We start from the raw sequence: 23,524 nt of genomic DNA, 5'->3' as shown, positions 1-23,524 counted from the left end.
AAACAAGAAAAGGTGATTGCCCCACTGATCTAGTTTGCTAGGTCACCATCATCAAACTGACCACCTCTTTATTAATTTATAAGAGAAAGTAGTTTGAAAATTATATTTTCAAGCACTACTGTTTCATTCACATCCCAGTTAGTGTTTGGAAAAAAATGAGGAAGAAAATTACCTTAGCATAAAATAATTTCCAATTTCCTGAGTGCTAAATAAAGTAAAAATTGTGGTTAAATTAAATTCATCAAGATTGTTATTTTAAAAAGGGTATTCTGATGAAATGATATGTCTTCAAATCTAAATATTTTCAGAGTTATGTCTATTAAAAAGGAGTCCCATTGTTTGAACAAATGAGCAAAAATATATAAAATATGAAATTCCCTGTATTAAATATGTCAAAGTTTGTGCAGTTCTTGAGAAGCTCAAATTATATGTATCACTTGATACAGTTTCTATCCAATTAGCTGCAATTCATAATCATGTGAATTTATTTACTGTCTTCTAATGGAACATTTAAAAGCTATTTTACCTGGTGCTTTGCCGATATTGTTATACGTTGTAGTCAGACAGGTGAATTCATTGATCAGATAATTAGCCTTATTAAAAAAAAAAATGTTCCTTTTGGTGGTAGGAGACTGTCGATCCGTTCTCTGCCTGTCCTAAACTATGGTGTGCCAAGCTATGTTCTATTGTTGGCTCAGGAGAGAAAGATGAGAGAGTGAATTGATTTTGAAGAGAAAAAGGGAGGCATAAGGAAATGAAATTCTTCCCTTACATTGTTCTGAGACCTGGGATTAGGAAAAGGTTATTGACACTAACAATATAATTGCTACCTTATTTTAAGGCTTTGCTCTGTTCCAGGAACTGTTAGTGGCTCTAGAAACATGAACTCATTTATTCTTTACCACCACTGGCCCTTTTATTTGCATTGCACATTTGTGGAAAATGAAGTTCAGAGAGGTCAAGGTACCTGGCTGAAGTCACACAGCTAATACGTGTTGGAGCCAGGCTTTACACGCGGTGGTGCATTGAGTGCCACACCCAACAAAGGGCAGTATATTGTTTTTACTCTTGAGCTGAAGATTTGAGGTTCTTGAGGTTTGAGCCTTAGACTAGTGTTGCCTCTGTGAGCCTGTGGGAGGTGACCATGTGCCGGCCATCAGCTGATTAAAGTGGCAGAGCACTGTAAAATCACACGCAAAAATGTATTAACACACCTTGAATGAAGAAAGAAGAAGGCCCTTTTAAGAAGAGAGTAGCCTCTAATCATAAAAATGATTAGCTGAGTTATTCTGCAAGATGAAAATTCAATTCTTATTCCCAGTCTACTGGGGCCCGACAAAGGCTCCAGACATTGACTTTTTCCCCCCACATAATTTGAGTGCAATGAAGAAGATAAAATATCAAACTTCTCTGTGAAACATATCATAAACAGCTATGACATGCCTAATCAGTTTCTTTTATATTTGGTTTTCAGCAGTCATATTGTAGAAAGACTGTAAACCCTAGCAGAAAAAATTCACAACCCTGCCTCATGCATCACTTTGGCCTTGGAAGGCAGGCTGGGCATTCAGAGGTGTGACTAGATCCTATGGTCCAGCTCTGTGGTGAATGGCAGCTCGAAAGAGTGTGCATCGCAAGTTCTTAGTGCCAAACCTGAGCCAAGTCACTGATTATGAGGAATGGTCACCACTGTTAGCTCTTTAAATTTAAAGGATAAAACCATTGACCAAGGCGGGAGAAACGGGACCTATTCCCAGCCAGCTTTGACAATCACCTCCTGTGTATGTGTTGGAGCGACACTTAGCATCTCTGGTCTAGTAAGGTAGGGACTGTAGCACCTACTTTGGCTTCTCATAGGAATGAGATGTGTGTCATGTATCTAGTACACGTTCTCCCACGTAGTACGGGCTCAAAAAAAGCCTCATTGATTGAAGAAAAGAATTAGTGCATTAATTAATATTCCCTTCTCATTTTTCAAAGGATTTGACATACAAGGATAAGGTTTATGCTCACTAATTATCCTTATTAATAAAACTAAAGTCAGCATTACTCTTCAACACCAGAGGGACTTACATTACCATCAAAATACTCCTTTAAAGTTGGGAGAGAGCAGTGAAACCCAATTAGAAATATAGTCACTCCTGACACTTAACCACCTGATGACGCTTATGCCACATGCCCAGCCCCACTTCTGTAGTGAGCTAAGTGGCAAATCCATATTTCTGATTACCCAATTCCATCTAGTTGCCACACAAGCACCTCCAATTTAAAAATCCAACCCAAACTTAATTCAACTTCTTCCTCCCCAAACCATTTCTCTGTTTGGATTCACAATCCCAGATACTAAGATCATAATCCACTCAATTTCTCAGGTAAGGAAGCTTAATGTCACCGGCATTCTCTAATCAGTCATCAAGTCCTGATCAGTTTGCCTTATCTGTGTACCATCATTCATTCCAGTACTGATTGATATGTTTCAGACAAAATGCAAAGATGACAAGACCCCTGCCCTCTTGGGGCTTACTTTCTTGGGATGGTCAGACCCACAGACATAGAAAAAGCCAACAAGCAAAATAAGTTTGTACAGAGTTGTAATGGATACAGAGGAAACCAATAGACGGTGAGCTACTTTAGATGGGAAAAGGGGCACATTTTGTCTGGATGAGGAAATAATAGATCGCCAGGGTGATTGGATCACAGTGCACTGACAGGAGAATGGAATAAGATGAAGTTGGAGAGATTTGCAGGATGCTGGTCATGTAAAGCAATGAAATAAGGGGCTTGCTATATATTTAAGACTTTGGGAAGCCAGTGAAGAGGTTTAAGTCATGGAGTCATATAGTCCATATGAGTTGGGTGTTCATATCCCTCTGGCTTCTTTGTGAAGAAGAAGTTGGGATCAGGAGATTGGCTGTTTTCATCCTCCAGGCCAGAGATGATGATGGGCTAGACCAGGCTGATGGCAGTGCAGAAGCAGTGATGCCTTGTCTCTTTTCCATCACCAATTCACTGAGTTATTTTAAGATACTTATAGTACCTTTTGAATTTTATAAAAACCCTCCTGACATGCCTCTAGGTTTATATGCTCATAATCTGTCCTCCACGCTGACTGCCAGATAGATTTGGCCACTCTTCTGCTCAGAGATCCCAACTCACCCCCCACCCCTATTGTCCAATAGAGACTCTCAAAAATAATGAAGGATGTTGCATAATTTCTCAGGAGCAATTTCAAAGACTATTGACCAGGTCCCACCCAATATATAGGGGTTTACTCTCTGGGCAACTTGATCCCACCCAATACACAGAGGTTTACTCTCTGGGCAACGTGAATGTGTATTTTTTAATAAGTTCTCCGAGTGATGTAGATAATCTGCTCTCTTATTCTCCCCATCATGCCAGAAACACTGGCCTCTAAAATGAAACTTAGCTAAACACAACATCTGTCCAGAATGGCCATGATGGGCCTGTCCTCCATTCAAGATCAACATCTCACCACGTGCTGTTATGTCTTTTATTTATTTTCTTCCCTCAAACCTGAAGGAGAGGAAATAGCCTGATGCATTGTCTGGGGAGGTTGGTGGGCACAGAGGTGAATAGGTGATTACAGGGCAGCAAGATGGATATTTGGGAACAGGGTTGGAAAGACTGAAAGATATCAAGGAAGCAAGATTCATTCTGCATCCTTAAGAAACTAGCACAGTGTCTACAAAGTAAGATTTTGATTAGCGAATGAAGGAGTGAATGAATGATGAATGAAATAATACCTACTATTGGAAGGACAAGAAGAACAAAGCAGAGTCCTTTCTTTAGCTGAATCTATGTCATAATGCAGCGATTACTTTATATTGAAATAAGGAAGAACCACTTAAACTAAGATTGCTTTTAAGGCAGTATGTTCCAAATGAAAAAGACTCCACTAGTCGGGAAAGACATTTTATTTCCAAGCTTCTAAGAGGGTTCTATAAACAATAGAGGCTTAAAGTAAAAAAAAAAGAGAAGATAAAAAAAAGAAAAAGAAAAACAAGTATTTTTAACTATTGAAAAGTAGACAGACTTTAAAAAAAAAAAAACATCAAAAATGTGAAAATATAATTGTCAAATCTAATCCAAATACATTCTTAGAAAAAAGGATCATCCACGGTGACAGGGTTACTCACAGCTGTATACTTGTTTAAGTGCTATTCATTTTCCTTCTGAGTTATTTCTTCACTTCAAATTCAATTGGATATCTGTGCAAATCTAGCAAAATATTCTTTGGATTACAAAAACTATATAAAAAATGAACAAAACCTGCAATTATGGAAGTATTGAGTGTGCAATCCTTCACTGAAATGAAAGATTCCAAAGTGACATTGTCCACAGAATTTATTCCATTGAAGTGTTCAGACAATTTGATTTAAATGCAAAGTAATAGGGAAGTGAGCACTTCATCAAAACATTTCTCTTTGTATGCATTTTGACTGAGTCATAAAAATAGTATGTAGCAGGATATCAAGAAATTGCCGGAAACAAATTCCCACCATAAAGTTTTAAAAAACAGAAGATAATCTAAAAATCATCTGCAATACAAGAGAAAGCATGTGCCCTGTGTCTAGGGGAAAGAGGAAAAGCACTTACAGCATAGTATGACCTGTGTGTTCTTTCCCCCGAGTATTGCTATGTTTTGACCTTTGGCCCTACGGAGCAGGTGAAGTATCCTTCACAGAAGTCCCAACCTCCATCCAGGCAGCAAGATGGGACTGCAGGAGACTGCAGGCATACTCACAGATCAGATGGCATTGACCCTCAGAATCCATTGTGGTCCCTGCCTTCATTCTGAGCTTATGGGCCCAAAGCATATTTTAAAACAAAGTGTTGGAAATGAATTGCTCTTTCTTTGATCAGATTTTATAATGCCACATTGTTTTGAGGAGTTAAAATTATAAAAGGAAAAATAAGTAGTTTCAACTGTCAGAGTCGTTATGAGAGCCTGGCAAGATCAAAGTAAGGAAAAACAGAATAACATTGGCCGTCTGATCTGATAACTACATATGGCAAACATATTTTTGACTCTTCACCTTCCTAACCCGCAAATGCTCGGTATGGGGCATAAAATCTACATCTTGAACTTTAGAGTTCTGACAGTTTCATTCCCTCATGGATTTGTTTCTCATAACCATCAAATTACTGATATACAAGATAAATGCATATTATATAACAAGTATTGCAAAATCGTAGACTGACCTAGATCGTTAGCATCCTTCTTTTATAGAAGATGTGTGTGAAGAGAAGCCGGGAGGCTAACACCGAGAATGTACAAAAAGCTTTACACAATGTTACAGAATCTTGCCTGAAAAAACATTTGTAAAACATATTTGATTTTAAATAAACAATAAAAGCAGCAGACTACAACAGATCATAAATAGGGTTATTAAAAGACCACAAATATCTTAAATTAGAATTATAAATGGGTCATTAGAAATACTTAATTTTTTTCAATGTTAAGAATCAAACCCAGGATTAAAAAAGAATCTTTTTTTATTTCAAAGGTTGCTTCTTATATTGAAGCTCATATTAAAGCAACAGTACAATGTTCATAAAATATAAGTGTGATGCTGTAACATTTCTTACATGTCAGAATACTGATATTTGTATGTATACTAAAATAAGAACTTTAAAATTGTACAAATAGATACATTAAAAATGACATAGAAATAGGGCGCCTCTCACTGAAACAAGACAGTTATATCTGGCACGTATTAGTTTAAGATGAAAGTAGAAGCAAAAAGATTTACAAGAATCAGCAGTAACAAGATTGATGCTCAAGAGACATAATTGTACATTGTATTGTACATACATTGTATGGGTTTAAGCTGGCTGAATATTATATATTTCAAGTTTAAAAATGCACTACATATAGAGTGTCCATAGTTTAAGGCGAAATTACAGCTCAGAACTGTTGTCCTTTCTAATTTTGTGGAAGCTTCTTTGACAAATTTAAAAAAAAAAAAAGAAGAAAAAAAGACTTAGATGTTCATAACACATAAACAATGTCCCTTCGTTGTGAGTTCACCGTGAGCCTTCCCCTTCTCTTAAATATTTTGTATGCCAAGTGGTTTTTCTCTAGCCAAGTTGATACACAACTTCAATATTTGCTTTTTTGCGAGAAAAGGTACTTCACAGTATTTACCACTTTGATGTCCTTGCAGTTTTATTAAATGGATCCTCTCCGTAAAACTTTGCTTGTTTTAAATGAGCCTTTCCTTGATTTAAAAAAATACCTGTTTACATATCTTCTAGATTCTTCAGAACGCCAGACACAGTTCTTAAGGCCAAATTTATATCGTTATTGTTAAGAGTCGTCATCAAAAGTGTCTTTGGAACCGTACAAGTCTGCTAGTTTCTTAAATCGAGGTCCCCAGTTCTGTAGGTAGTCATAGTCCAAGTCTGAATCTGTGGTGGCCGACTCTAAGGAGCTCAGGGACCCGGCCACCGAGCCCCTGCCTTCGTAACCATAGATTTGGATGGAGTCATAAGGAGGGGCGGTCGGGTCATTATCCGCCTCCTGTATTCTCGTGTTGATGAAGTCATCCACATCCACACTGTTGGGTGCTGGCCGGAGCCCAGGCCTAGGCATGTACTGATACTCGGGTTTTATGTCTTTGCGAGGGATAAATCCATTGATACCATCAGGGTTCTGGAGGGTGGCGATATCAAAGGCTTCCGTGTCTTCTTCCCCACCCCCCTCATCATCATAGGTAATGATGTTCTCACGGACATCTTCTTCCTCGAAGACAATGAGTGGTTCTTTCTTTTGCCTTCTCAGAGTCACAAACAATACTACGATAACTACAGGGAAATACAAAAAAGAAAGGAAGTATAGGTTAAGTCCAGTCTTCCTGGATTCTCTTTCCAGGGAAACTCTGCTTACCTTAAAGCCTGGTTGTACACATGCCTCAGAACTGGGACCAGTCTGTGAAATGAGAGCTCTACCTGGAATCCCCAAAGGTGTGCAAAGCTGCCCTCCACCTGGCTCTTCCTCTGCAAAATGCTGCCAGGAAAATATTATATCCAAACAAACTGGCAAGTTGGAACTATTTTGAGCTTTTTACAAATGAATCTGACACTATTTGGAAGTCATATTCCGAAGAATTAGGAAGATTCTAAATATGTGTGCCCGTCTGCAGCCTCTTAAAAGTGGGTTATGTCTGTTTCTTTTTGCAACGGAAGACAGCTGTCTCTCCAAAGTTTACAAATGAGGACATTCAGAGACTTGAGGTCCTAACTTTTCTATAGGAGGTGCTGAGCCCCTGCCCAGAGTTCTGAGGTGGGGTCTGCATTGACCCTACTCTACCTTTATAAGAAATCTTATCATAAGCATGGCTAAACTCTCTTCAGACCACTGCATAGATGAGGGGTAGTTTATAAAGACTCCCTCAAGAGACAAATAACAAATCTTCTCTATTTGAACACCGGGAAGTAGTGTCAGCTGAAACTCCAGATGAAACCACTGTAACGGCCTCTTCCCTGAAAGAGGGGATTCTACTCAGCTCAGGGCATCTAGGATGAGTGAGCAAAATTGCTTATAAGGAAAGCTCTGACACTGTATCATTTTCGATCAATCCCCCCACCTCCCCACAAGAGGCTTCTACAATGTTCCATTGGAACACTCTCCCGCACCCTCAGCAAGATTGAAGAAAATGTTTGTGGCTGAATCTGGCAAGTGACTTGAGTGCCCCTCTGGGGCCACCATCACTCTGAGATGCAGGGAAGGAGGGTTTGCGCCTGCCCAGATTCTGAATGGCTTCCAGTGCTCACCAGGCAGTGTCTTTCCCCTGTGCCTTGTTCTTAACACCTTCACCAGGACCACTCTTTCTCACTTTCTTTGCTTGGCTGACTATCTTTCATCACAAAAAATCCTTCCTGATATCACATTCTGATACCAGACGGGGCTGTTGGTATCCACTCTATGTCCCCACCTGGCCATCACCATGCCACCTGTCACACTATTCACACGTCTGCCTCCCCGACTAGGTTATGAACTTCTCAGAGCTTTTCTGTTTTCTGCTACCTCTTGTTGGACTATCCACCCAGCCCCTTCCCCCAGCTGGAAAACTCTTTCAGCATCCAATAAGTATGTTACATCCTCCAGGAAGATGTCTTTGACCTTCCCAGTCAAGGTCAGGCACCTTCTACTCTTGTGCCCCCACCACCTTTGGTTCATGTGCCTATCACCGTGCTCACCATGTGCCTCTGTAGTTTATCTGCCCATACCTTTTTCCTCAATAAACTATGAACTTTTTGATCACTGAGATCTTGTATGATTCTTCTCTTTATCCCCCAGGGCTGAACACAGGGCCTGGTACGGTACCCAGAAAACACTCATTAACTATTGGTTGAACTGAACTTGCCTGCTCTTCCCTATGTATCGGGGGCACATTAATTGATTCAGTGAAGAACCAACCATCATGGAACAAATATAAATTTGATGTAGACATACTCAGATTTAAATCCTAATTTTTTTGTCATGCACGAGTTCTGAGACTTTGGGACAACTGATCTAACCTTCCTGAGGCCCGGCAGTGGTAGATGTCACCTGCATCAGCACATTCCTGCTATTACAGAGAAAATGACAGATGGGACGAAGTGCAGAAGAGGGGCACCTAACTCAGCAGGCAAGTGCAGGAAAAGCTTCTCCGGGGTCTCCACGAGCTGAGGCATGCCCCCAGATGTTACATATGACATTTAGAGGAGGATCCCAGATCTAGCTTCAGCCAGGCCAATCTTCATCCAGTTCCTTGAGTCCTTCATAGTCTGTCTTTGATATCATGATTATTCTTTCAACCTCTAACTCTTCTCATTCTTCTTGTAAGGCAAACCATTGCTCATATACTAGGTCTCTGCCTAAATTCCTCTCCTGCAAAATCTTCTCTGTCGTTGGACCCCATCCCCTGCTGATGCGCCACATGTCCTCTGCTGTGCAGTGCTGTGATGTCCAGCAGTGTGCTCATCACAGCCTTCCCCCAACTCTGCTCTAATGCTTAAGTTGTCTGCTCCCCCAAACAAACCCTAAAATGCATGAGCAGGCCCCTCTTTCTTGTCTCGAACTGCACCCACTATATATAACACAATGCCCAGTAACTTGAGAAATGTGTTTCAAGGATACGCATCTGGTTGAAAGGCCCTTTCTTCAGGTGACCGGGGATATCCCTTACCCAGGAGAATGACGATGCAGGCGAGGATGGCGATCAGCGCCCCTGTGCTCAGGCCGGCGTTCAGGATGTAGGCCTCCGCGTTGCAGGACAGCAGCGCCCCGTTCACGTCACACCCGCAGACCTTGATGGTGAGGGTGTTGGTGCTGCTCATGGGCGGGATTCCACCATCACTGATCACGACGGGCAGCAGGTACAGGTCCTGCTTCTGCCGACTGAACCCTCCACGCCGGGCGTACACCCCTGCGGTGTTGTCTGTTGGAAGAGGGGGAACGTGGTGTACTCTCAGAGCACGACCACGGAATCACAGCCTTCGCAGTTTTTGCATTCGGTTTGGCTGATCTGAGTGTGTTCTTCTCAGCACCAAGGCTAACAACCAGAATCCTCCTCACTTGTTCTTTAACCTAGGCATCTAGAGAAGCCACAGTCATTTGGCATAACAAGGATCCCTGAGTTTTGTCCCATCTCGAAACAAAAACTCAGAAATTGGCTCTCTTTTATTTCGTTGATGTGAATGCCTTCCGTGGCTGGGTAACGACCCCATTTTCTGTTTGGGTGTTGCCCTTCTCCTCAAATACAAGAAAGTGTGGGTTTCAATCACACCCTCTGTGTTAGTATAGGATACAATTAAATATGTAGGCAAGTGTGAGAAAAAACACACAAACCGCTTCTTTTTCATGTTTGCATTTTCTCTACTTCATGACAAGCCTTTGGCCAGTTTTTGTTTGTTAGTTTTTTGAGAGATTTGTAATCCACCCTCAAATCTTGCCCAAGGTATGAATCCACTCATAATTCCTAAAGGAAAATATTGTCTTCAACAAGGAAATATTTTATAAACCCAGCAGCAGGTTTACAGTTTCTCTGAAATTCAAGCACCATCAGCCACCCAGTTACACATGCCACTTCTGCTGAAAACGATGAAGCTTTCCCTGTTGCCCAGATAACACAGCCCACGTCTACATGGTGGATCACTAGATAGTTCCCCGATCTAGATATTGCCTTGCCTCCCAGGCTCATGCCTGCACACCCCAGTTCAGCTTGCCATGCAGAGCTCACATCTGTTCCCCAACACAACACACCATTTGTATGCCTTGACTTTGACCCTTTCTTTGCTTTAATACCCCCCAAAAGCCTTTCCTTTGTTCATGACAAGTGAGCTTTTCAAGCCTCAGAACTGAATCCAAAAGTCACCTTCAGGGAGCCCTTTCTAGTCCTCTCCCCTCATCTCCTTTGTGACCCATCCCTCTATACATTCCTAGAGAAATCAGCCTCCCACACTTCTGTCATTATTTGTTGGCATAACTACTTGGGTCTCTCTTAGACTGTGAACTTCTAGAGAATAGGGGCTTTTATCTGATTCATCTCAGTCTCTCCAGTGCTGGACACCCAGCTGACATTCAATAAATATTTGTTGAACAAATGTCGTAACTGCGTTCTGGGAAAAGTTTCACCCAAGTTCCAGATGTTGGTTTTCATGTATTTCTCAATCGTTTGTAACCTATTCCCCCAAATGCTTCCTCATCATGTTTTCTGCATATCTTTACTAGCCAAAAAGATTTTTTCCAGGCCATATGCTCTGCGCTTGGAAAACACTGTTATAAAACAGTGCAAGTTTTGAATATACTCCATCAAATTACACACACACACACACACACACACACACACCCTCAGTATGGCATGCCTTTTTTTATGAGTTAGGAATCAGTAATTTATAGCAATAAGACTGTTATGACCAACATGGTGGCCCAATAGCCAGCATGCTTTGAAAGGATTGACAGTACCATGAATTAGCTCTTGTGGTAGCAGAAATTATCTTAGAATCTAAAAATTGAATTCATATACTTTAGCTTAAAGGAAATGTAATACATTCTCTATGAGATTTTATATATATACATATATATATATATAAATGGCAGATTCAGTCTTATTTAGGACTGAGCAGATATTCTGAGTATTGCAGAAGGTAAGGTGTGTGTACCTGCTGGCTTTAGGCAAGACCTATTCATGACAGATTCTCTGCCCTTTGCTGCCAGTCTCAGTCAAAACAGGGCAGAAGAGTTAGCCCTCATTTCTATACCTTCTGAAGTTTGTGTGATTAGCATATATTGTTCTTATCACTGAAGAAAAATTATATGTACTATTAAAAATCATGAAAAAATAAAAATAAGCTGGTCAAATAGAATGTTGACTGAACATTCAGTTTCCTAACTATTCTTTGATGTTCTAGTCTATAACATTGTTCTATGCTTAACAAATATAAAAAAATCACATATCTACATAATTACTTCAAATGTGATTTTTTCCTTCTCATAAATTTCCTTTCAATTCAAGTAAGACTTTCACAAATTAAATGTTAAGATATTTACCACATTTTAATGACCTGAAATGTCACAAATGCCATCATAAATAAAAATGAATATGAAAAATTTACAACGAAAAGCAAATTAATTGCTTGGTCAAATATACCTCTCTAATGCGAATGACATCCCCAAGAGGGCATTCACTTAGTTTATCTATTGAGTCCCACTCTGTTACCCATGGTGTAGCTTGGAGGGAATGTGACCTGAGTGTTTTTATTTTTTCAAATCCGTGGAAGCCATAATTTAAAATCTGTTTTTCAGCGTGCCATCCATGCAAGACTGTACCTCCAGATCATAGCAGGCTGGCTTATACATGAAGGTAATTGAAAATCAAACACTAATGGAAAACATGTATCTGAGCAGGACACCAGCCTGTGAATTCAAGATGTTTCATATTCTGAACAGCTGAGTCCTCTCAGACACACTGAAACTACCAAATGAAAGCTCATCAAAGTACCCAGCTGACTGAACCATTTACTGTCTCTGAGTGATTCATCAGTAGAGTCTCGAGAACTTTTAAAAAAATGTCTTCTAGTCAAACATGTTTCACATATGGATTTTAAGATTAGTTTGAGAGGTGGAAAATAAATGGACTGGAGGTCTCTTCCTGGGCATATACTAAATACATACTCTAGAATGAGTCACTTGTCCTGTCAGAGCCTCACTTGTTCATCTTTAAAATGAGGACACTGGTTTATGTCAAGCATGCCTCACGGGGTTGTTACTGGAACCAAATAATGTAATAAAAGCCCATGGTCGTCCTCTGGGCTGTGCTTCCAGAGGGCTCGGGAATCCTTCTATCAGAAAACTTAGCACCAGTATTGAGATTTTTCAGCGCTGGTGAACTGGTGAAAGGTAGATATGGTTAGACAGGAAATGTGTCTAGCCTAGTTTGGCACTTTTAGGCGGTTGCTGTGGCTTGAATGCATAAAATATTCGCCCTCTAGATCTAAGTGGCCCCAGCACCAATCGAAGGATGAGCTTTTATTGGGGGAGGGCCATATCAGAGGAGACACTGCCATGTCCTGCGATGGTCTCTCTTGCGGTCCACTCTGATCACTGATCTTTTGCTAACAAAAAGAGCCACTATGGGCAGGGACTCCGCGAAAAACAACTCTAGAAAAACAAATGGAAACAGAAACAAACTAACAATGATAATAAAACCCCTCTAGGAAATCAATTTTGCATCCTAAGTTTGGCTACAGGTTCTCTCCTCTAGACTATTTTAATTAGCCAGATACTCCCTATCTGCCTTTGAGAGGGTCCCCTCACTTTGAACATACATATTTCTGAGGTTTGTGGGTGACCCAAGAAAAAATAAGAGCTTCTGTGAGGACATAGTTTCAGGGATGTGTCATATTGGCTCCATGGTTAATAAGATGAGGCAGAAAACGACAAATTTTGTATCAATTTTTAAGTTTCCATCAAGAGGTTTCTCAGATCCTTCTCCTTTATAAAGCTTCCAAAGAGCAAATTTCTCAGTATTGGGGGTCAGACAGACCTGTTCTACATATTAATTGTCTGACTTTTAGACATGTTAGGTAAATGTCTTGAGTTGCTATATTCTCATCCAGGAAATTAATAATTTTTAGGGTTGAGTTTGATTCCATTCATAAAGGTACTTAGCACAGTGCCAGGCTGTTGGAGATGCTCAGTAAATATTAATTCTTTTTTGGAACTCTCCTCTTTGTGCAGTAGACTAATGAGGAAGAGAATATATATTGGCAAAGAGAGGAAAGTGAATTCTTGGAAATGTCATCGCAGCTTTGAATGCAATTGCCTACACAGAAGGGATCATCATCCAGAGGTAGGAAGATAGTTCACTGCTCTTCAATCCTGGATAATATATTTCCCATGGTAAGAAAATGTTTTGAAGCACCTCGGTGTTTCATCCTGACACCCAGCGTTCTCCTCCCTGGCCAGAAATACGGAAGCAGTACCTCTTTTTTCCCCCACTTAGGCAAAAATTTGCAAATGAGGCCATCGATTACTAGTATATATTATGTACAAATTTATGTCTATGTTCTGGACTCCTAATCATATACCGTTTATATCTGCACACTTTGTCATTACACTAACAAAGTGTAAAAGTTCCTGATAATGATGGTCTCCATGGTACCAGTTTGGAGATGCAAATGTAAGGGCTATGATGATGATGTCACCCAAGGGAGGGATATATACAACTGATATCAAAAGGGAAATTTATGATAGGGAGCAGCTTTTGATACATAGACTGCACTGGGTGCCAACCTTGTATTAGCCAAAAAAAACAATGGGAACAGGGCAAAATGGGCAGTATATGGGCATAGCCCCTGCATATTAACAACTTGAAAAGAGGAAACACTGCAGCAAAGGTTAGTACTTTCTGCTCTCACTGTGATGTCAGGAGAGAGGCTTGGCCTAACGTGACAGAATGTTGCCCCAGTAGCTTTTCCTAAAGAGCATCTTAAGATGCTCTTCCTTACCACTTATTTTCCTCTGTCCCTCTCTGCTCCAAAGCTAAAAATTCCCCCACTGATCAACTTGATCAGAGATACTTTAGCCTGTGAAGATAGGCGCTGTCTGCATCAGAGTGAAGGTCATCTGTTGAGACTGTTAAAGATCTGGAGAATCTAGGCCAAGCCTTGCTCTTATTTAATTCACTTCTGACCTAAGTCTACCTACTTTACCCTTTCTGCTCAAGCCTCAGAGACAAAGTAGATCTATCTACCACATTAAAAGCTTTCATGCACTCGAAGACGGTTATGTGGTCACTAACACAATAATCATTATTTGATTACTTTCCTCTGGGCCCTCTCTACTTTCCTTAGAAATGTGGCAATAGCTCTATCAGGACAATGAAACAAACAAAATATACATATAGTGTGTGTCTTAGTGGAGTTTCAAGCTTTAATAATTTCAGAAGTTCACATGCTATACAGTTACAAAAGACATCACTGAAAAGGCTAGTTACTTAGGTTTTTAAATACTCATTTAGATTTGTGATTTTTGAAAAATTAATTTTAATTTTTGATGCCTGTATGTGCCACCTTGAATCTGAGGGAGGGACTGGAATAACAGAAATTTCAAATAACATTTTTAAAGTTTGTAGCATTAATTTTCTGATATAACTAATGCTTAAAGGTGAGCTTAGTAGCTTGCATGTATATCTTTTCCTGTCTTTCTAAACACCATCTGAGCCACCTATCTACCTGTAGTCACCACTCATATTTCAAATTCACAGTCTAGGGTAACTGTTTGAATGTCTGTCCTTTCCACAGGACAGCAAGCTCCTTGAAGGCAAGAAACTTGCTCACTCATCTTTGTTCAGTCAGCAATATTTTGAGTATTAGAGGAATAAACAGTTGAAGGATGTTTCTTTCACTACCTCTCAGCATTATCTGGCTTTTCCACAGAGTAAGATTTTACTGTCTTATTAGCTTGCCATCAATTTCCAGACTCCATCTTCTCCTGCTTCGTACTTTTGAACCCAACTTGATCAACACTGCCTCTATCTATATTATGGATTTTGTCCCTGGTAAATATCTTCATTTCTTTGTCTGATTATTCTTTTCTTATTGTTTAGGGTGAGTCAGACTCAACTAAGTAACATTTATTGAGCTGCCAATATGTGTAAACCTTATTCCTTGTTACTTGTGCCTACCTTATCTCAAAGAATTTTTAAACTATGTGCAGAAAGTATAATTACCTTTATTTTATATGAAAAGAAATTAAGAAACAAAGAGGGAAGCAATTAATCACAATAACATGGAAAATACAAACAAAACTAGGATTCAAACTCTTCTAGGTTTCACTATATATTTTACGAGTGCACAGCAGACCCTAGAATCCTGATATTACTACATGCCAATTACATTGGTTCTTTTTTTTTTAACCAAATTTCCCCAACATGGTTAGTAAATTAGTTGGCCCCGATCACACCCTATAGCTAAATCCAGATAGACTCAGGTCCCGGATAAAAGAACTGCTCTTAGAAACCTAAGAATTTTATGTCAGAGAGACCTACAAAGAATTAAGGGCACTCATTCAACACCTCTCTTCCCATAGCATTTCCAGAAGCACACACACACCTTCAAAAACAAACCAATATGCAAGGGGCAAAAAGAAATCAATTATTTTCTCAATATTTTGGAATGAAGGAAATGCTACAATTAGGTAAATTCTGTGCGCTAACCTTAAAATCTTAATGCAGAAAATTGTTTGATCCAAGACTCTGATGGCTGTAAAGTCTCCCCTCCAAGTAAAGGAGCTACATACTACAAGTTGGGGGGGGGGGGAATCATGATTTTTAATTAACACCTTTGATACTGAGGGATCGGCAAAATATGAAATGCAACAAATAACACTGTGGAATAATTGCCTATGCGCGTGTGCTATGCGCGTGTGCTATGTGCGTGTGTGTGGGAGGCATCTAAGTGTGCACTGTTTGTTGGCATCAATAGACTTTTCATTGTTATAGCTTATCACATCCCTTAGCATCAACTCTCTCTCCACTTTTGTTAGAGGATAATTTTCTCCTTGGTGATAGGGAGGGAGAAAGGAATATATTTCTTGGTTTAAGACAAGGAAAACTACCAAGGAATTCAGCGGGATATAAACGTTTAGGGTCTTTCAGTGAGTTGAGAAATCCCAAGGGTAGTTAAGTCAGTGACCAGAGGGAATCTTGAGAGAATAATCTGTCTGATCCACTAAGAAGACCTCTTTCTCTTTCTGGTGGGTTGAGGAGGGGGTGGGTTTCCAGATAAATTGTGTTCTGTGTTGGACAAACTGCAGCAAGGAATTTCAGGCAGAAAAGAGAACATAATTATTTATACAGCGAAAATGACAGGGCATTAAAAGCCATCTGCCATTTTGATCTGCCAACAGAGCATCTTCCACATTGAAGCAATTAAGGGGGGAGAAAGTTCCACAGAAATCTGTTTGGCTATCTTTAAATTATAAAAGTGAAAAACCAGAAGCATATTTGGATGCTTTCTGCTGCTGCTCATCAAAAAAAGAACTGTCCTTAGTGTAGACCGAAAAGGCGGGGGGCGGGGGGAGGGGAGGGGGAGAGGAAAGATTGAAAGATGTTTGCCAATTGGTCTAATCAGGGTGAATGTGTTTTGGCTATCTTTCCTTACCCAGCCAAACCTGCTTTCCATACAAACTCTTTTTTGTTCTCTCTCTCTTTTTTTTTTTTAGCAGTTCAAACTTAACTCTGAATGTATCATGTATCAGAGCTCATTTGATCTACAACCTGGCCAACATTAGATAATATATTTGCAAAATAAATACATTTGAAAGTCATCTCTTCCTGGATCCAAACCGTAGATGTCCAATATAACTTTGTGGAAAAATAAATAATGAAAGGATGAATGGATGGGAGGGGTAGGTGATGTGGTATTGGCTCGTTCAGAACATTCCAACATCAAAAGATGGGTTGTCTTTTTTGAGCCTGAAGCTTATCTAATAACATAATCATTTTTCGACAGTAATAACTAATCCCTGAAATGTCTGAAGCACATTACATGTCTTTCTATCTTTTCTTTCACTTTAATTCATGCATTCGGCCAACCCACTTTTCCTAAGTTTGGGGATACTGCCCCCACAGAGCACATATTAATAATAGGAGACAGACAGGGACACATATGCTTAGAACACAGAGTGATAAGAAAAGTAGGAGAGGTTTGTGCAGTATCCCTGGAGCACAGAGGAGGTAGCATCCAAGACAGGCTGGGGGTGCCCAGCAAAGCTTCACCTAAGAGACCTCATTTATGGTGAGACTTGAAAGAGGAGGTATAACAGGTGGTGGAAGGTACGTTTTCCACAGAACAAAAACATGGGCATATGAGATCATGGCATATTTGGGAAACTAAAGGTGGTTTGAAGTTTCTGGAGCCTACATTTTAAGGCAGCAAGAGAAAGGAGATAATGGACACAAAGTTTATGGGAGGTAGATCATATCATGTCTTGCTCACTAGGCTATAAAGTTTCAGTTAAATCCACAGGAAATGGAGACCCATAGAAGAATTTGAAGAAGAAAGACAGTATCAGTAAGGGGTGGGTTAAGTGGGGGCAAGAGTAGAGTCAGCCTGTTTGGAGGCCACCGTGATAGTTACAGCTCCTCCGTAGGTAGGTCATGAATAGCCACTATCAAAGTTAGCTGTGCTTTCACAATATAAGTAGCTTTGCTGCGTGTGCATGTGCTTTCGGGCATTTCCTGACGTGCGGGACTATGTCTTAGTCACTGCTAGAGCCAACATTTAATCTTTAACCCTTGCTCTTTCTTCTATATTGTACCATTGTTTAGAATAAGAGGTTTGGAACTTTAAAATATGAGGTTCATTATCAGGATATGTCAATTTAATTTATCAAATCATTAGGTCAAGGGTCAAAGTCATACTATCTTCTTGTTAGAATCCAAAAATTGTGATTAAAAATTGAACATCCATTTTTTTAAAATAAAATGATAATGGAAAGGAAACTTCCTAAAACACACACACACCATAACACAAATCTTAATTTTAATCTAACAGCCAACATTATGCTTAATAATGAAACTCTAGAAGTAATATCCCCACTAAAGTAACCAGTAAAGCCATTATTATTGGTATTATTTAATATATAAAGCTCAAATCTATGCAATTTGTAAAAAAAAAAAAAAACCCAAATATTAAAAAAAAGAATGACGCAAATTGTCATTATTTAATTGTTATGTAGTTGTCTTCCTAGAAAACCTAAGAAAGTAAGCTTAGAAGTAATATCACTTTAGAACAATGTCCAATAATAAAGAAACTAAAATAGCTATAGTTTATACTAAAAATTGTCACTTATAAAATAAACATAATTTAAAAATATACTCATAACAGTATCCAAAATATAAAGTAGCTAGCCATAAACTTAATAAGAATTGCATAGAACAAAAATGAAGGAAACTATAAAACATTCCTGATGGTAATAAAAGGAGAACTGATTCAGTGGAAAGTCAGATCATGCTTCTGGATAGGAAGAATATTTTAAAATTCTTAGTTGTTAAATTAATTTGTAAATTTAAGGTAAACGCAATAAAATTCATGATGATACTTATCAGGCACTTGAAAAATAATTCTAAATTATATCTGGAGGAACAAAGAAACCAAAATTTAAAAAAGAGTAATAAAATGAAAATAATGTGGACAAAGCCCCTGTCAGATTTTAAAATACACATTATACGTGTGCAGCCATTAAAGAAAAATATGATACTATCATGAGAGAAAATAGAATAGGGAGAGGTGATAGTGCAAAGAGAATCTAACAGTATGTAATATAGGTGAAAATAAGGATGGCGTTACAGAGCAATTGGAAATGACCATTTCTTAAATGATATTTAGGAAATGGCCTACAAAGGGAGCCTGTGTATTTATTTAATGTGGATAAACAGTTGAAATGGGAAACATGATGTATAAGAAGATAAGCTAGGTGAATATTGACGTTAATTTTGCATGAAGAAAGTCTTGCTAAGAATAATATTAAACAGAAAAACTGATACAAAAAGAACAACATCTGCACTTTAGAACACAGCATAATCAAGACTGAAAGGACATTGAAACATTGGGGAAATCTATGCAATAGGTATGATAAGTCACAGGTTAACAGCATTAAAACATGAAGAGACTTTTATAAGTCAATTGCAAATTGGTGAATATAGAATTCAAAAAATGGGTAAAGGACATGAGTAGTCAATTTATAAAGCAAAAACAGAATCAATACTTACTTTAAAAATCCTAACTTTACTAGTCATGAAAGGAATTGAAAATTTTAAATGTGATATGTGATTATAATTCACTTATCAATTTGTGAATCATTTAAAAAGAACAATAGTATCTAGAGTTGGTCTGACTGTGAGGAAATGGGAGCTTAACTATTTTACAGATGCTATTATAAATTGGTATAATATTTCTGATAGGCAATTTGTCAATTAAGTATCAAAAGCTTCTGATACAGTAATTCCACTCTAGGAATCCATCCTAAATGAATAATTAGATATTTGGCAAAGGTGTGTGAAAACAATGTACTTACACAACAGTAGTCAACTGATATCACAAACCCTTATTATGAAGTTAGGAGGATATTTAGGGAAAAAAATGTTGACATAAATATACTGATGCTGAAAAATGCATATCATGTATTATTATGTAGGGAAAAAGCAGACATTATTTTATGGTTGCCTTTTTTAAAGATCAAAATATATGCCAAGAAAAAGTCTGGAAGGCTATAAAAATTAGCAGTGATTATTTCTGGATAGTATATTATCAAGTCATTTTATTATTTCTAATTTTATTTCTGCTTGTTTGTATTTTTTAATTTTTCTACAAGGAATATGCATTAATTATGCAGTAGAAGAAAATTATAAAATTCTTGGTAAATATATTTTACAACAATTACCATGGCTGTGATTAAAATTATACTTGAAGTATAGTTTCTCCTTTTCTATTCACACTTTCCCTGGAATACTAGATTGATGAATTGAATTTTAGATTTTTTTTTCTCCTGAAAATTGTTGTTATTTGATTATGGGCTAAACAAAGATTTTTTAAAAATAATTAATTAAAAAAGACACAAGTTCTATATTCATAATATATAAAGTGTTACTACACCAGACAGAACCCTTTAAACACTCAGACATTTTAGTTCAATTCACTAGAATGACCTTGGGCAAGTTCTCTGAATCTTCTGATGCTTCATTTTCTTTCCTCATCTAGCAAATGGGGATAAAAATATCCAAAATGCCTACTTCCTGGGGCTGTTTAGGAATTAAGTGGAACAATGGGCATTACAAGGTTTTATAATCCAGTGAAGAACCACATAAACGAGAGGGGCTATTCTCAGTTTTTTCTTTTTTTTTTTTTCTTTGCACTTTTCTTATTCATTACATGTTCCTTGTGTTCTTTAAAGATGCCATAAGTCTAATATTTTCAAAGTAAATGCATCTCAAAGCCTGGGTGGATCAGCTCTTCATCTCCTCAAACAGCACCACTCCTGATATTAATAGCCCAAGATGGACTCAAATGTTGAAGAGTTATCCAGTGTTCTAGTTTCCTGCTGCCTGCTGAGTTGCCTTTGAAGCTCGGGCTGTAGAATGGAGTAAGATAAAAATTAAATAAAAGGCTTGTGTGTATTAAAATGGCTTCCCCTCTTATATTTTTAAAGAGGCCGAATGCTTATGCCGAGTTTAGGCAAACGCAATCCTGATTATTTACGTGGTATAATGGAAGTAAACACTCAAGGAGAGAGAAATCTGATGCTTTTACTCAGCATGTTATAAACCATTATCTCATGTTTTCTATGGAAAACAGTCTCAGCCGGGAAATTTGGTAACTCAGTAGGCTATTAATAGGATGTGGAATGTGATTACTCTTTTTAGATTACTTCAATATGTAATTACTTTTAGGAGCTGGTAGAAAGAAACTGTATTAAATGATAATTATAGGACCGTATTTGCTTTAAGGTTTTGTAATAGCTTTAAACATGGGAGTTTTCATTAACTGTTTGCCATAGTTAATAAAGTCATTTTTCTTAAAAAGTAACAATTCCCTGCAAAAGTGGTAGCTCCACATAGGATTAGTTTCTTATAGGAAAGGGCAGAGGAAACAGACTGTGCAATAGGTTGGCTTCTCCATGGTAATATAATCTCCTTGAAAATATAGATGGCGTCCCCGAAGTATTGTGACAAAGTGAAATATTTATAAGTCCCTAGAGAACAATAGGTCTTAGTATATTTTCAGAGGGTTAACAGCAACTAAATATTATTGCACACATAAAAAGAAGACAAGGCAGGTGATGGAAGTGAAGCTGGCACAGTAAGAAAAGCCTTGAAACACTAGCTGTTTCAGGAGGTATCCAGCTATAAAACAGGGATATTGCCAGGAATACATCCAGGAGTTAGACCTCAAATGTAAATCGGGGATTATATGAACACACAGACATAGGGATCATAATGAAACGCCCAAATCAGTCCAAGAAATAATAATAAAGGATGTCAGACCATATCCCCCCAAATCCAAGGAGCATGGGAAATACTTCTCTGCTTTAATAATTTACCCAGTAGGACACAGTGGTTTAAGCTATAACCTCTAGCCTCTGAACGTCTGGGTTTAAGATCTAGGTTTTGCTCCCACATGACTGATTTACTTAATGGCCTGCCCCTCACTTTCCTCATCTTCAGAATGGGAATGATGATAATAATAATCTTTATCTATGATGCTGTTGAGAAAGTTAAATAGAGTATGGGAGAGAGCTTGGCATGGTGTTTAGAACATAGTCACTGGTATTTATAATCTTGATAACACTGATAATGGTGATGGGGAAAGTAGTATTACTTATTAGATTAATTTAAGATCCTATAAGCCTGATCTCAGTCATCAAGAAAGCAATATATCTATAAGCTCATGCATAGCTAGCATGTGTCTAATGAAAACGTGTTCAGAAGGACCATCTTTTATTCCTATGTCAAATCATGGCATTTGTCGTCCTGTTTTTACAGACTTGCATTGTCACAGGCTTATAGGAATAGGTGCAGACCAAAATAGTCTGGCCAGGAGTCAAGAAACTTATATTTTGATCTTGGCTCTGCTACACACTTTGTCAAGGGACTATACAACAAGAAGAGAAAACAACTGTTTCAAATAATTTGCAAGTTTAGAACCTCCTTGACTAATGAAATGAGGAGAAATCACATCAAATTTTGCCATGTGTACAGTGGAGAAACAATGCTTTGTTCATGCCCCTCAGGCAATAATTCTGCAACTACCTTTATGTGTCAAGCTCTGTACCCAACTATATTGCATTAAAATTATGCTGGGAAGGGAAGGCCAGCTGAAAGATTACATTGCCTTACAAAGTTGAACTAATCTCTTTTAATGCTTTACTTGATATCAGTATTCATAAAGCCATGCTTCCCCCTAAGGGTTTATCAACCTCTTAAGAAAAAAGATAAATGGAGTTGTTTGCATATTGACCCTGTAAGCTTCCCCAACTGGTTTTCCTACTGCTTCATGACTATCAAAGCCAAAAAAAAAAAAAAAGTAAAATAAAATTAGACTCACTTATTTCTATGCACCAAATGAGCCCACATCTCAACATAAAGGTGGCATTATTATTTCCTGTTTGTTCTTCAACACAAAGGCATTCTTAAGATTAGGGGAAATACTTGTGCTCTGCAACATAAAAGCCATGTATTTTCCATTGCTACTTCTCTGAATGTACAGGAATCTCGGTACAAACCTCTGTTGTCTCTGACTGTGAAATTTGGATTGTGAATGATTTCAGGGGGTAGACTGAAGATAAATCTTGGTCCATTGGCTGTGTCATCCTTGTCATCTGCACTAATTGTAACAATTGGCTGAAAGAGAAAGGTGGCCCATAAATAAATCATGCTGACATTGGCACATCACTTATTCAAAAATTCCTGGCTGGCCGAGAAGCCTGATTTTAATTAGAAAACGTAGCTCCAGAGCTAAACCAGGGCTCTGTAGCCTTCTCGGGCAATGGGAAGTATCTCCAGGTGATGCTCTCAAAAGCAAACTCTGGTTCCAAATGCTTGCTCATAGCCAGGGCAGGGCAGCGTTACCTGGTTAGAATGTGGCTTGGTCTGGTCACTCTCACAGATGAAGCCTTCGTAAGGGGCAGCAAACTTGGGAGCATTGTCATTGACATCAAGGACCCTAATGGCCACAGGGACTTTGGCTTCCTGATGCCGGTTATCTGAAAGGAGAGAATTCAGACAGTAAACATGTGCAGGGGAGGAATCTATACTGGTCCAAGGTTATTCTTGGGAAAGGGTGAGCTCCAGCCACTCATTCAGGCCCTGCAGGGAGAGACGCTGTTGGCACAAAAATCACCTAAACTCTAAGTATGGCAAGGCCAGTGTGAAGGGGATGGCCTAGAATAAAGGTCAACATTAGATCAGTACGAAATACACCACTTTTCCCTTTCTGCTGAGGTTTAATTCTAAAT

General features: G+C 38.6%; 1 protein-coding gene across 4 annotated transcripts in view; it reads right to left on the bottom strand.

Annotated features, from left to right (window-relative positions):
- Nucleotides 1-5,499: 5,499 nt before the first annotated feature.
- CDH11 (cadherin 11) overlaps nucleotides 5,500-23,524 on the bottom strand; it is a 136,780-nt gene continuing 118,755 nt past the window's right edge. For 3 of the 4 annotated variants that reach the window (XM_057711323.1, XM_057711324.1, XM_057711325.1), the window contains 4 exons: nucleotides 23,139-23,272; nucleotides 22,793-22,910; nucleotides 9,195-9,446; nucleotides 5,500-6,828 (listed from right to left, as the gene is read on the bottom strand). In XM_057711323.1, coding sequence (XP_057567306.1) covers nucleotides 6,332-6,828; nucleotides 9,195-9,446; nucleotides 22,793-22,910; nucleotides 23,139-23,272 — 1,001 coding nt within the window. In that variant the 3' untranslated portion in view covers nucleotides 5,500-6,331. Of the gene's footprint in view, nucleotides 6,829-9,194; nucleotides 9,447-18,723; nucleotides 20,642-22,792; nucleotides 22,911-23,138; nucleotides 23,273-23,524 lie in introns of those variants that run through there. The other variant, XM_057711326.1, reaches the window with a different exon arrangement.

This window comes from Hippopotamus amphibius, chromosome 16 (genome assembly GCF_030028045.1).
Source record: "Hippopotamus amphibius kiboko isolate mHipAmp2 chromosome 16, mHipAmp2.hap2, whole genome shotgun sequence".
NCBI lineage: Eukaryota > Metazoa > Chordata > Mammalia > Artiodactyla > Hippopotamidae > Hippopotamus > Hippopotamus amphibius.
This window is presented reverse-complemented; position numbering and strand designations above follow the sequence as displayed.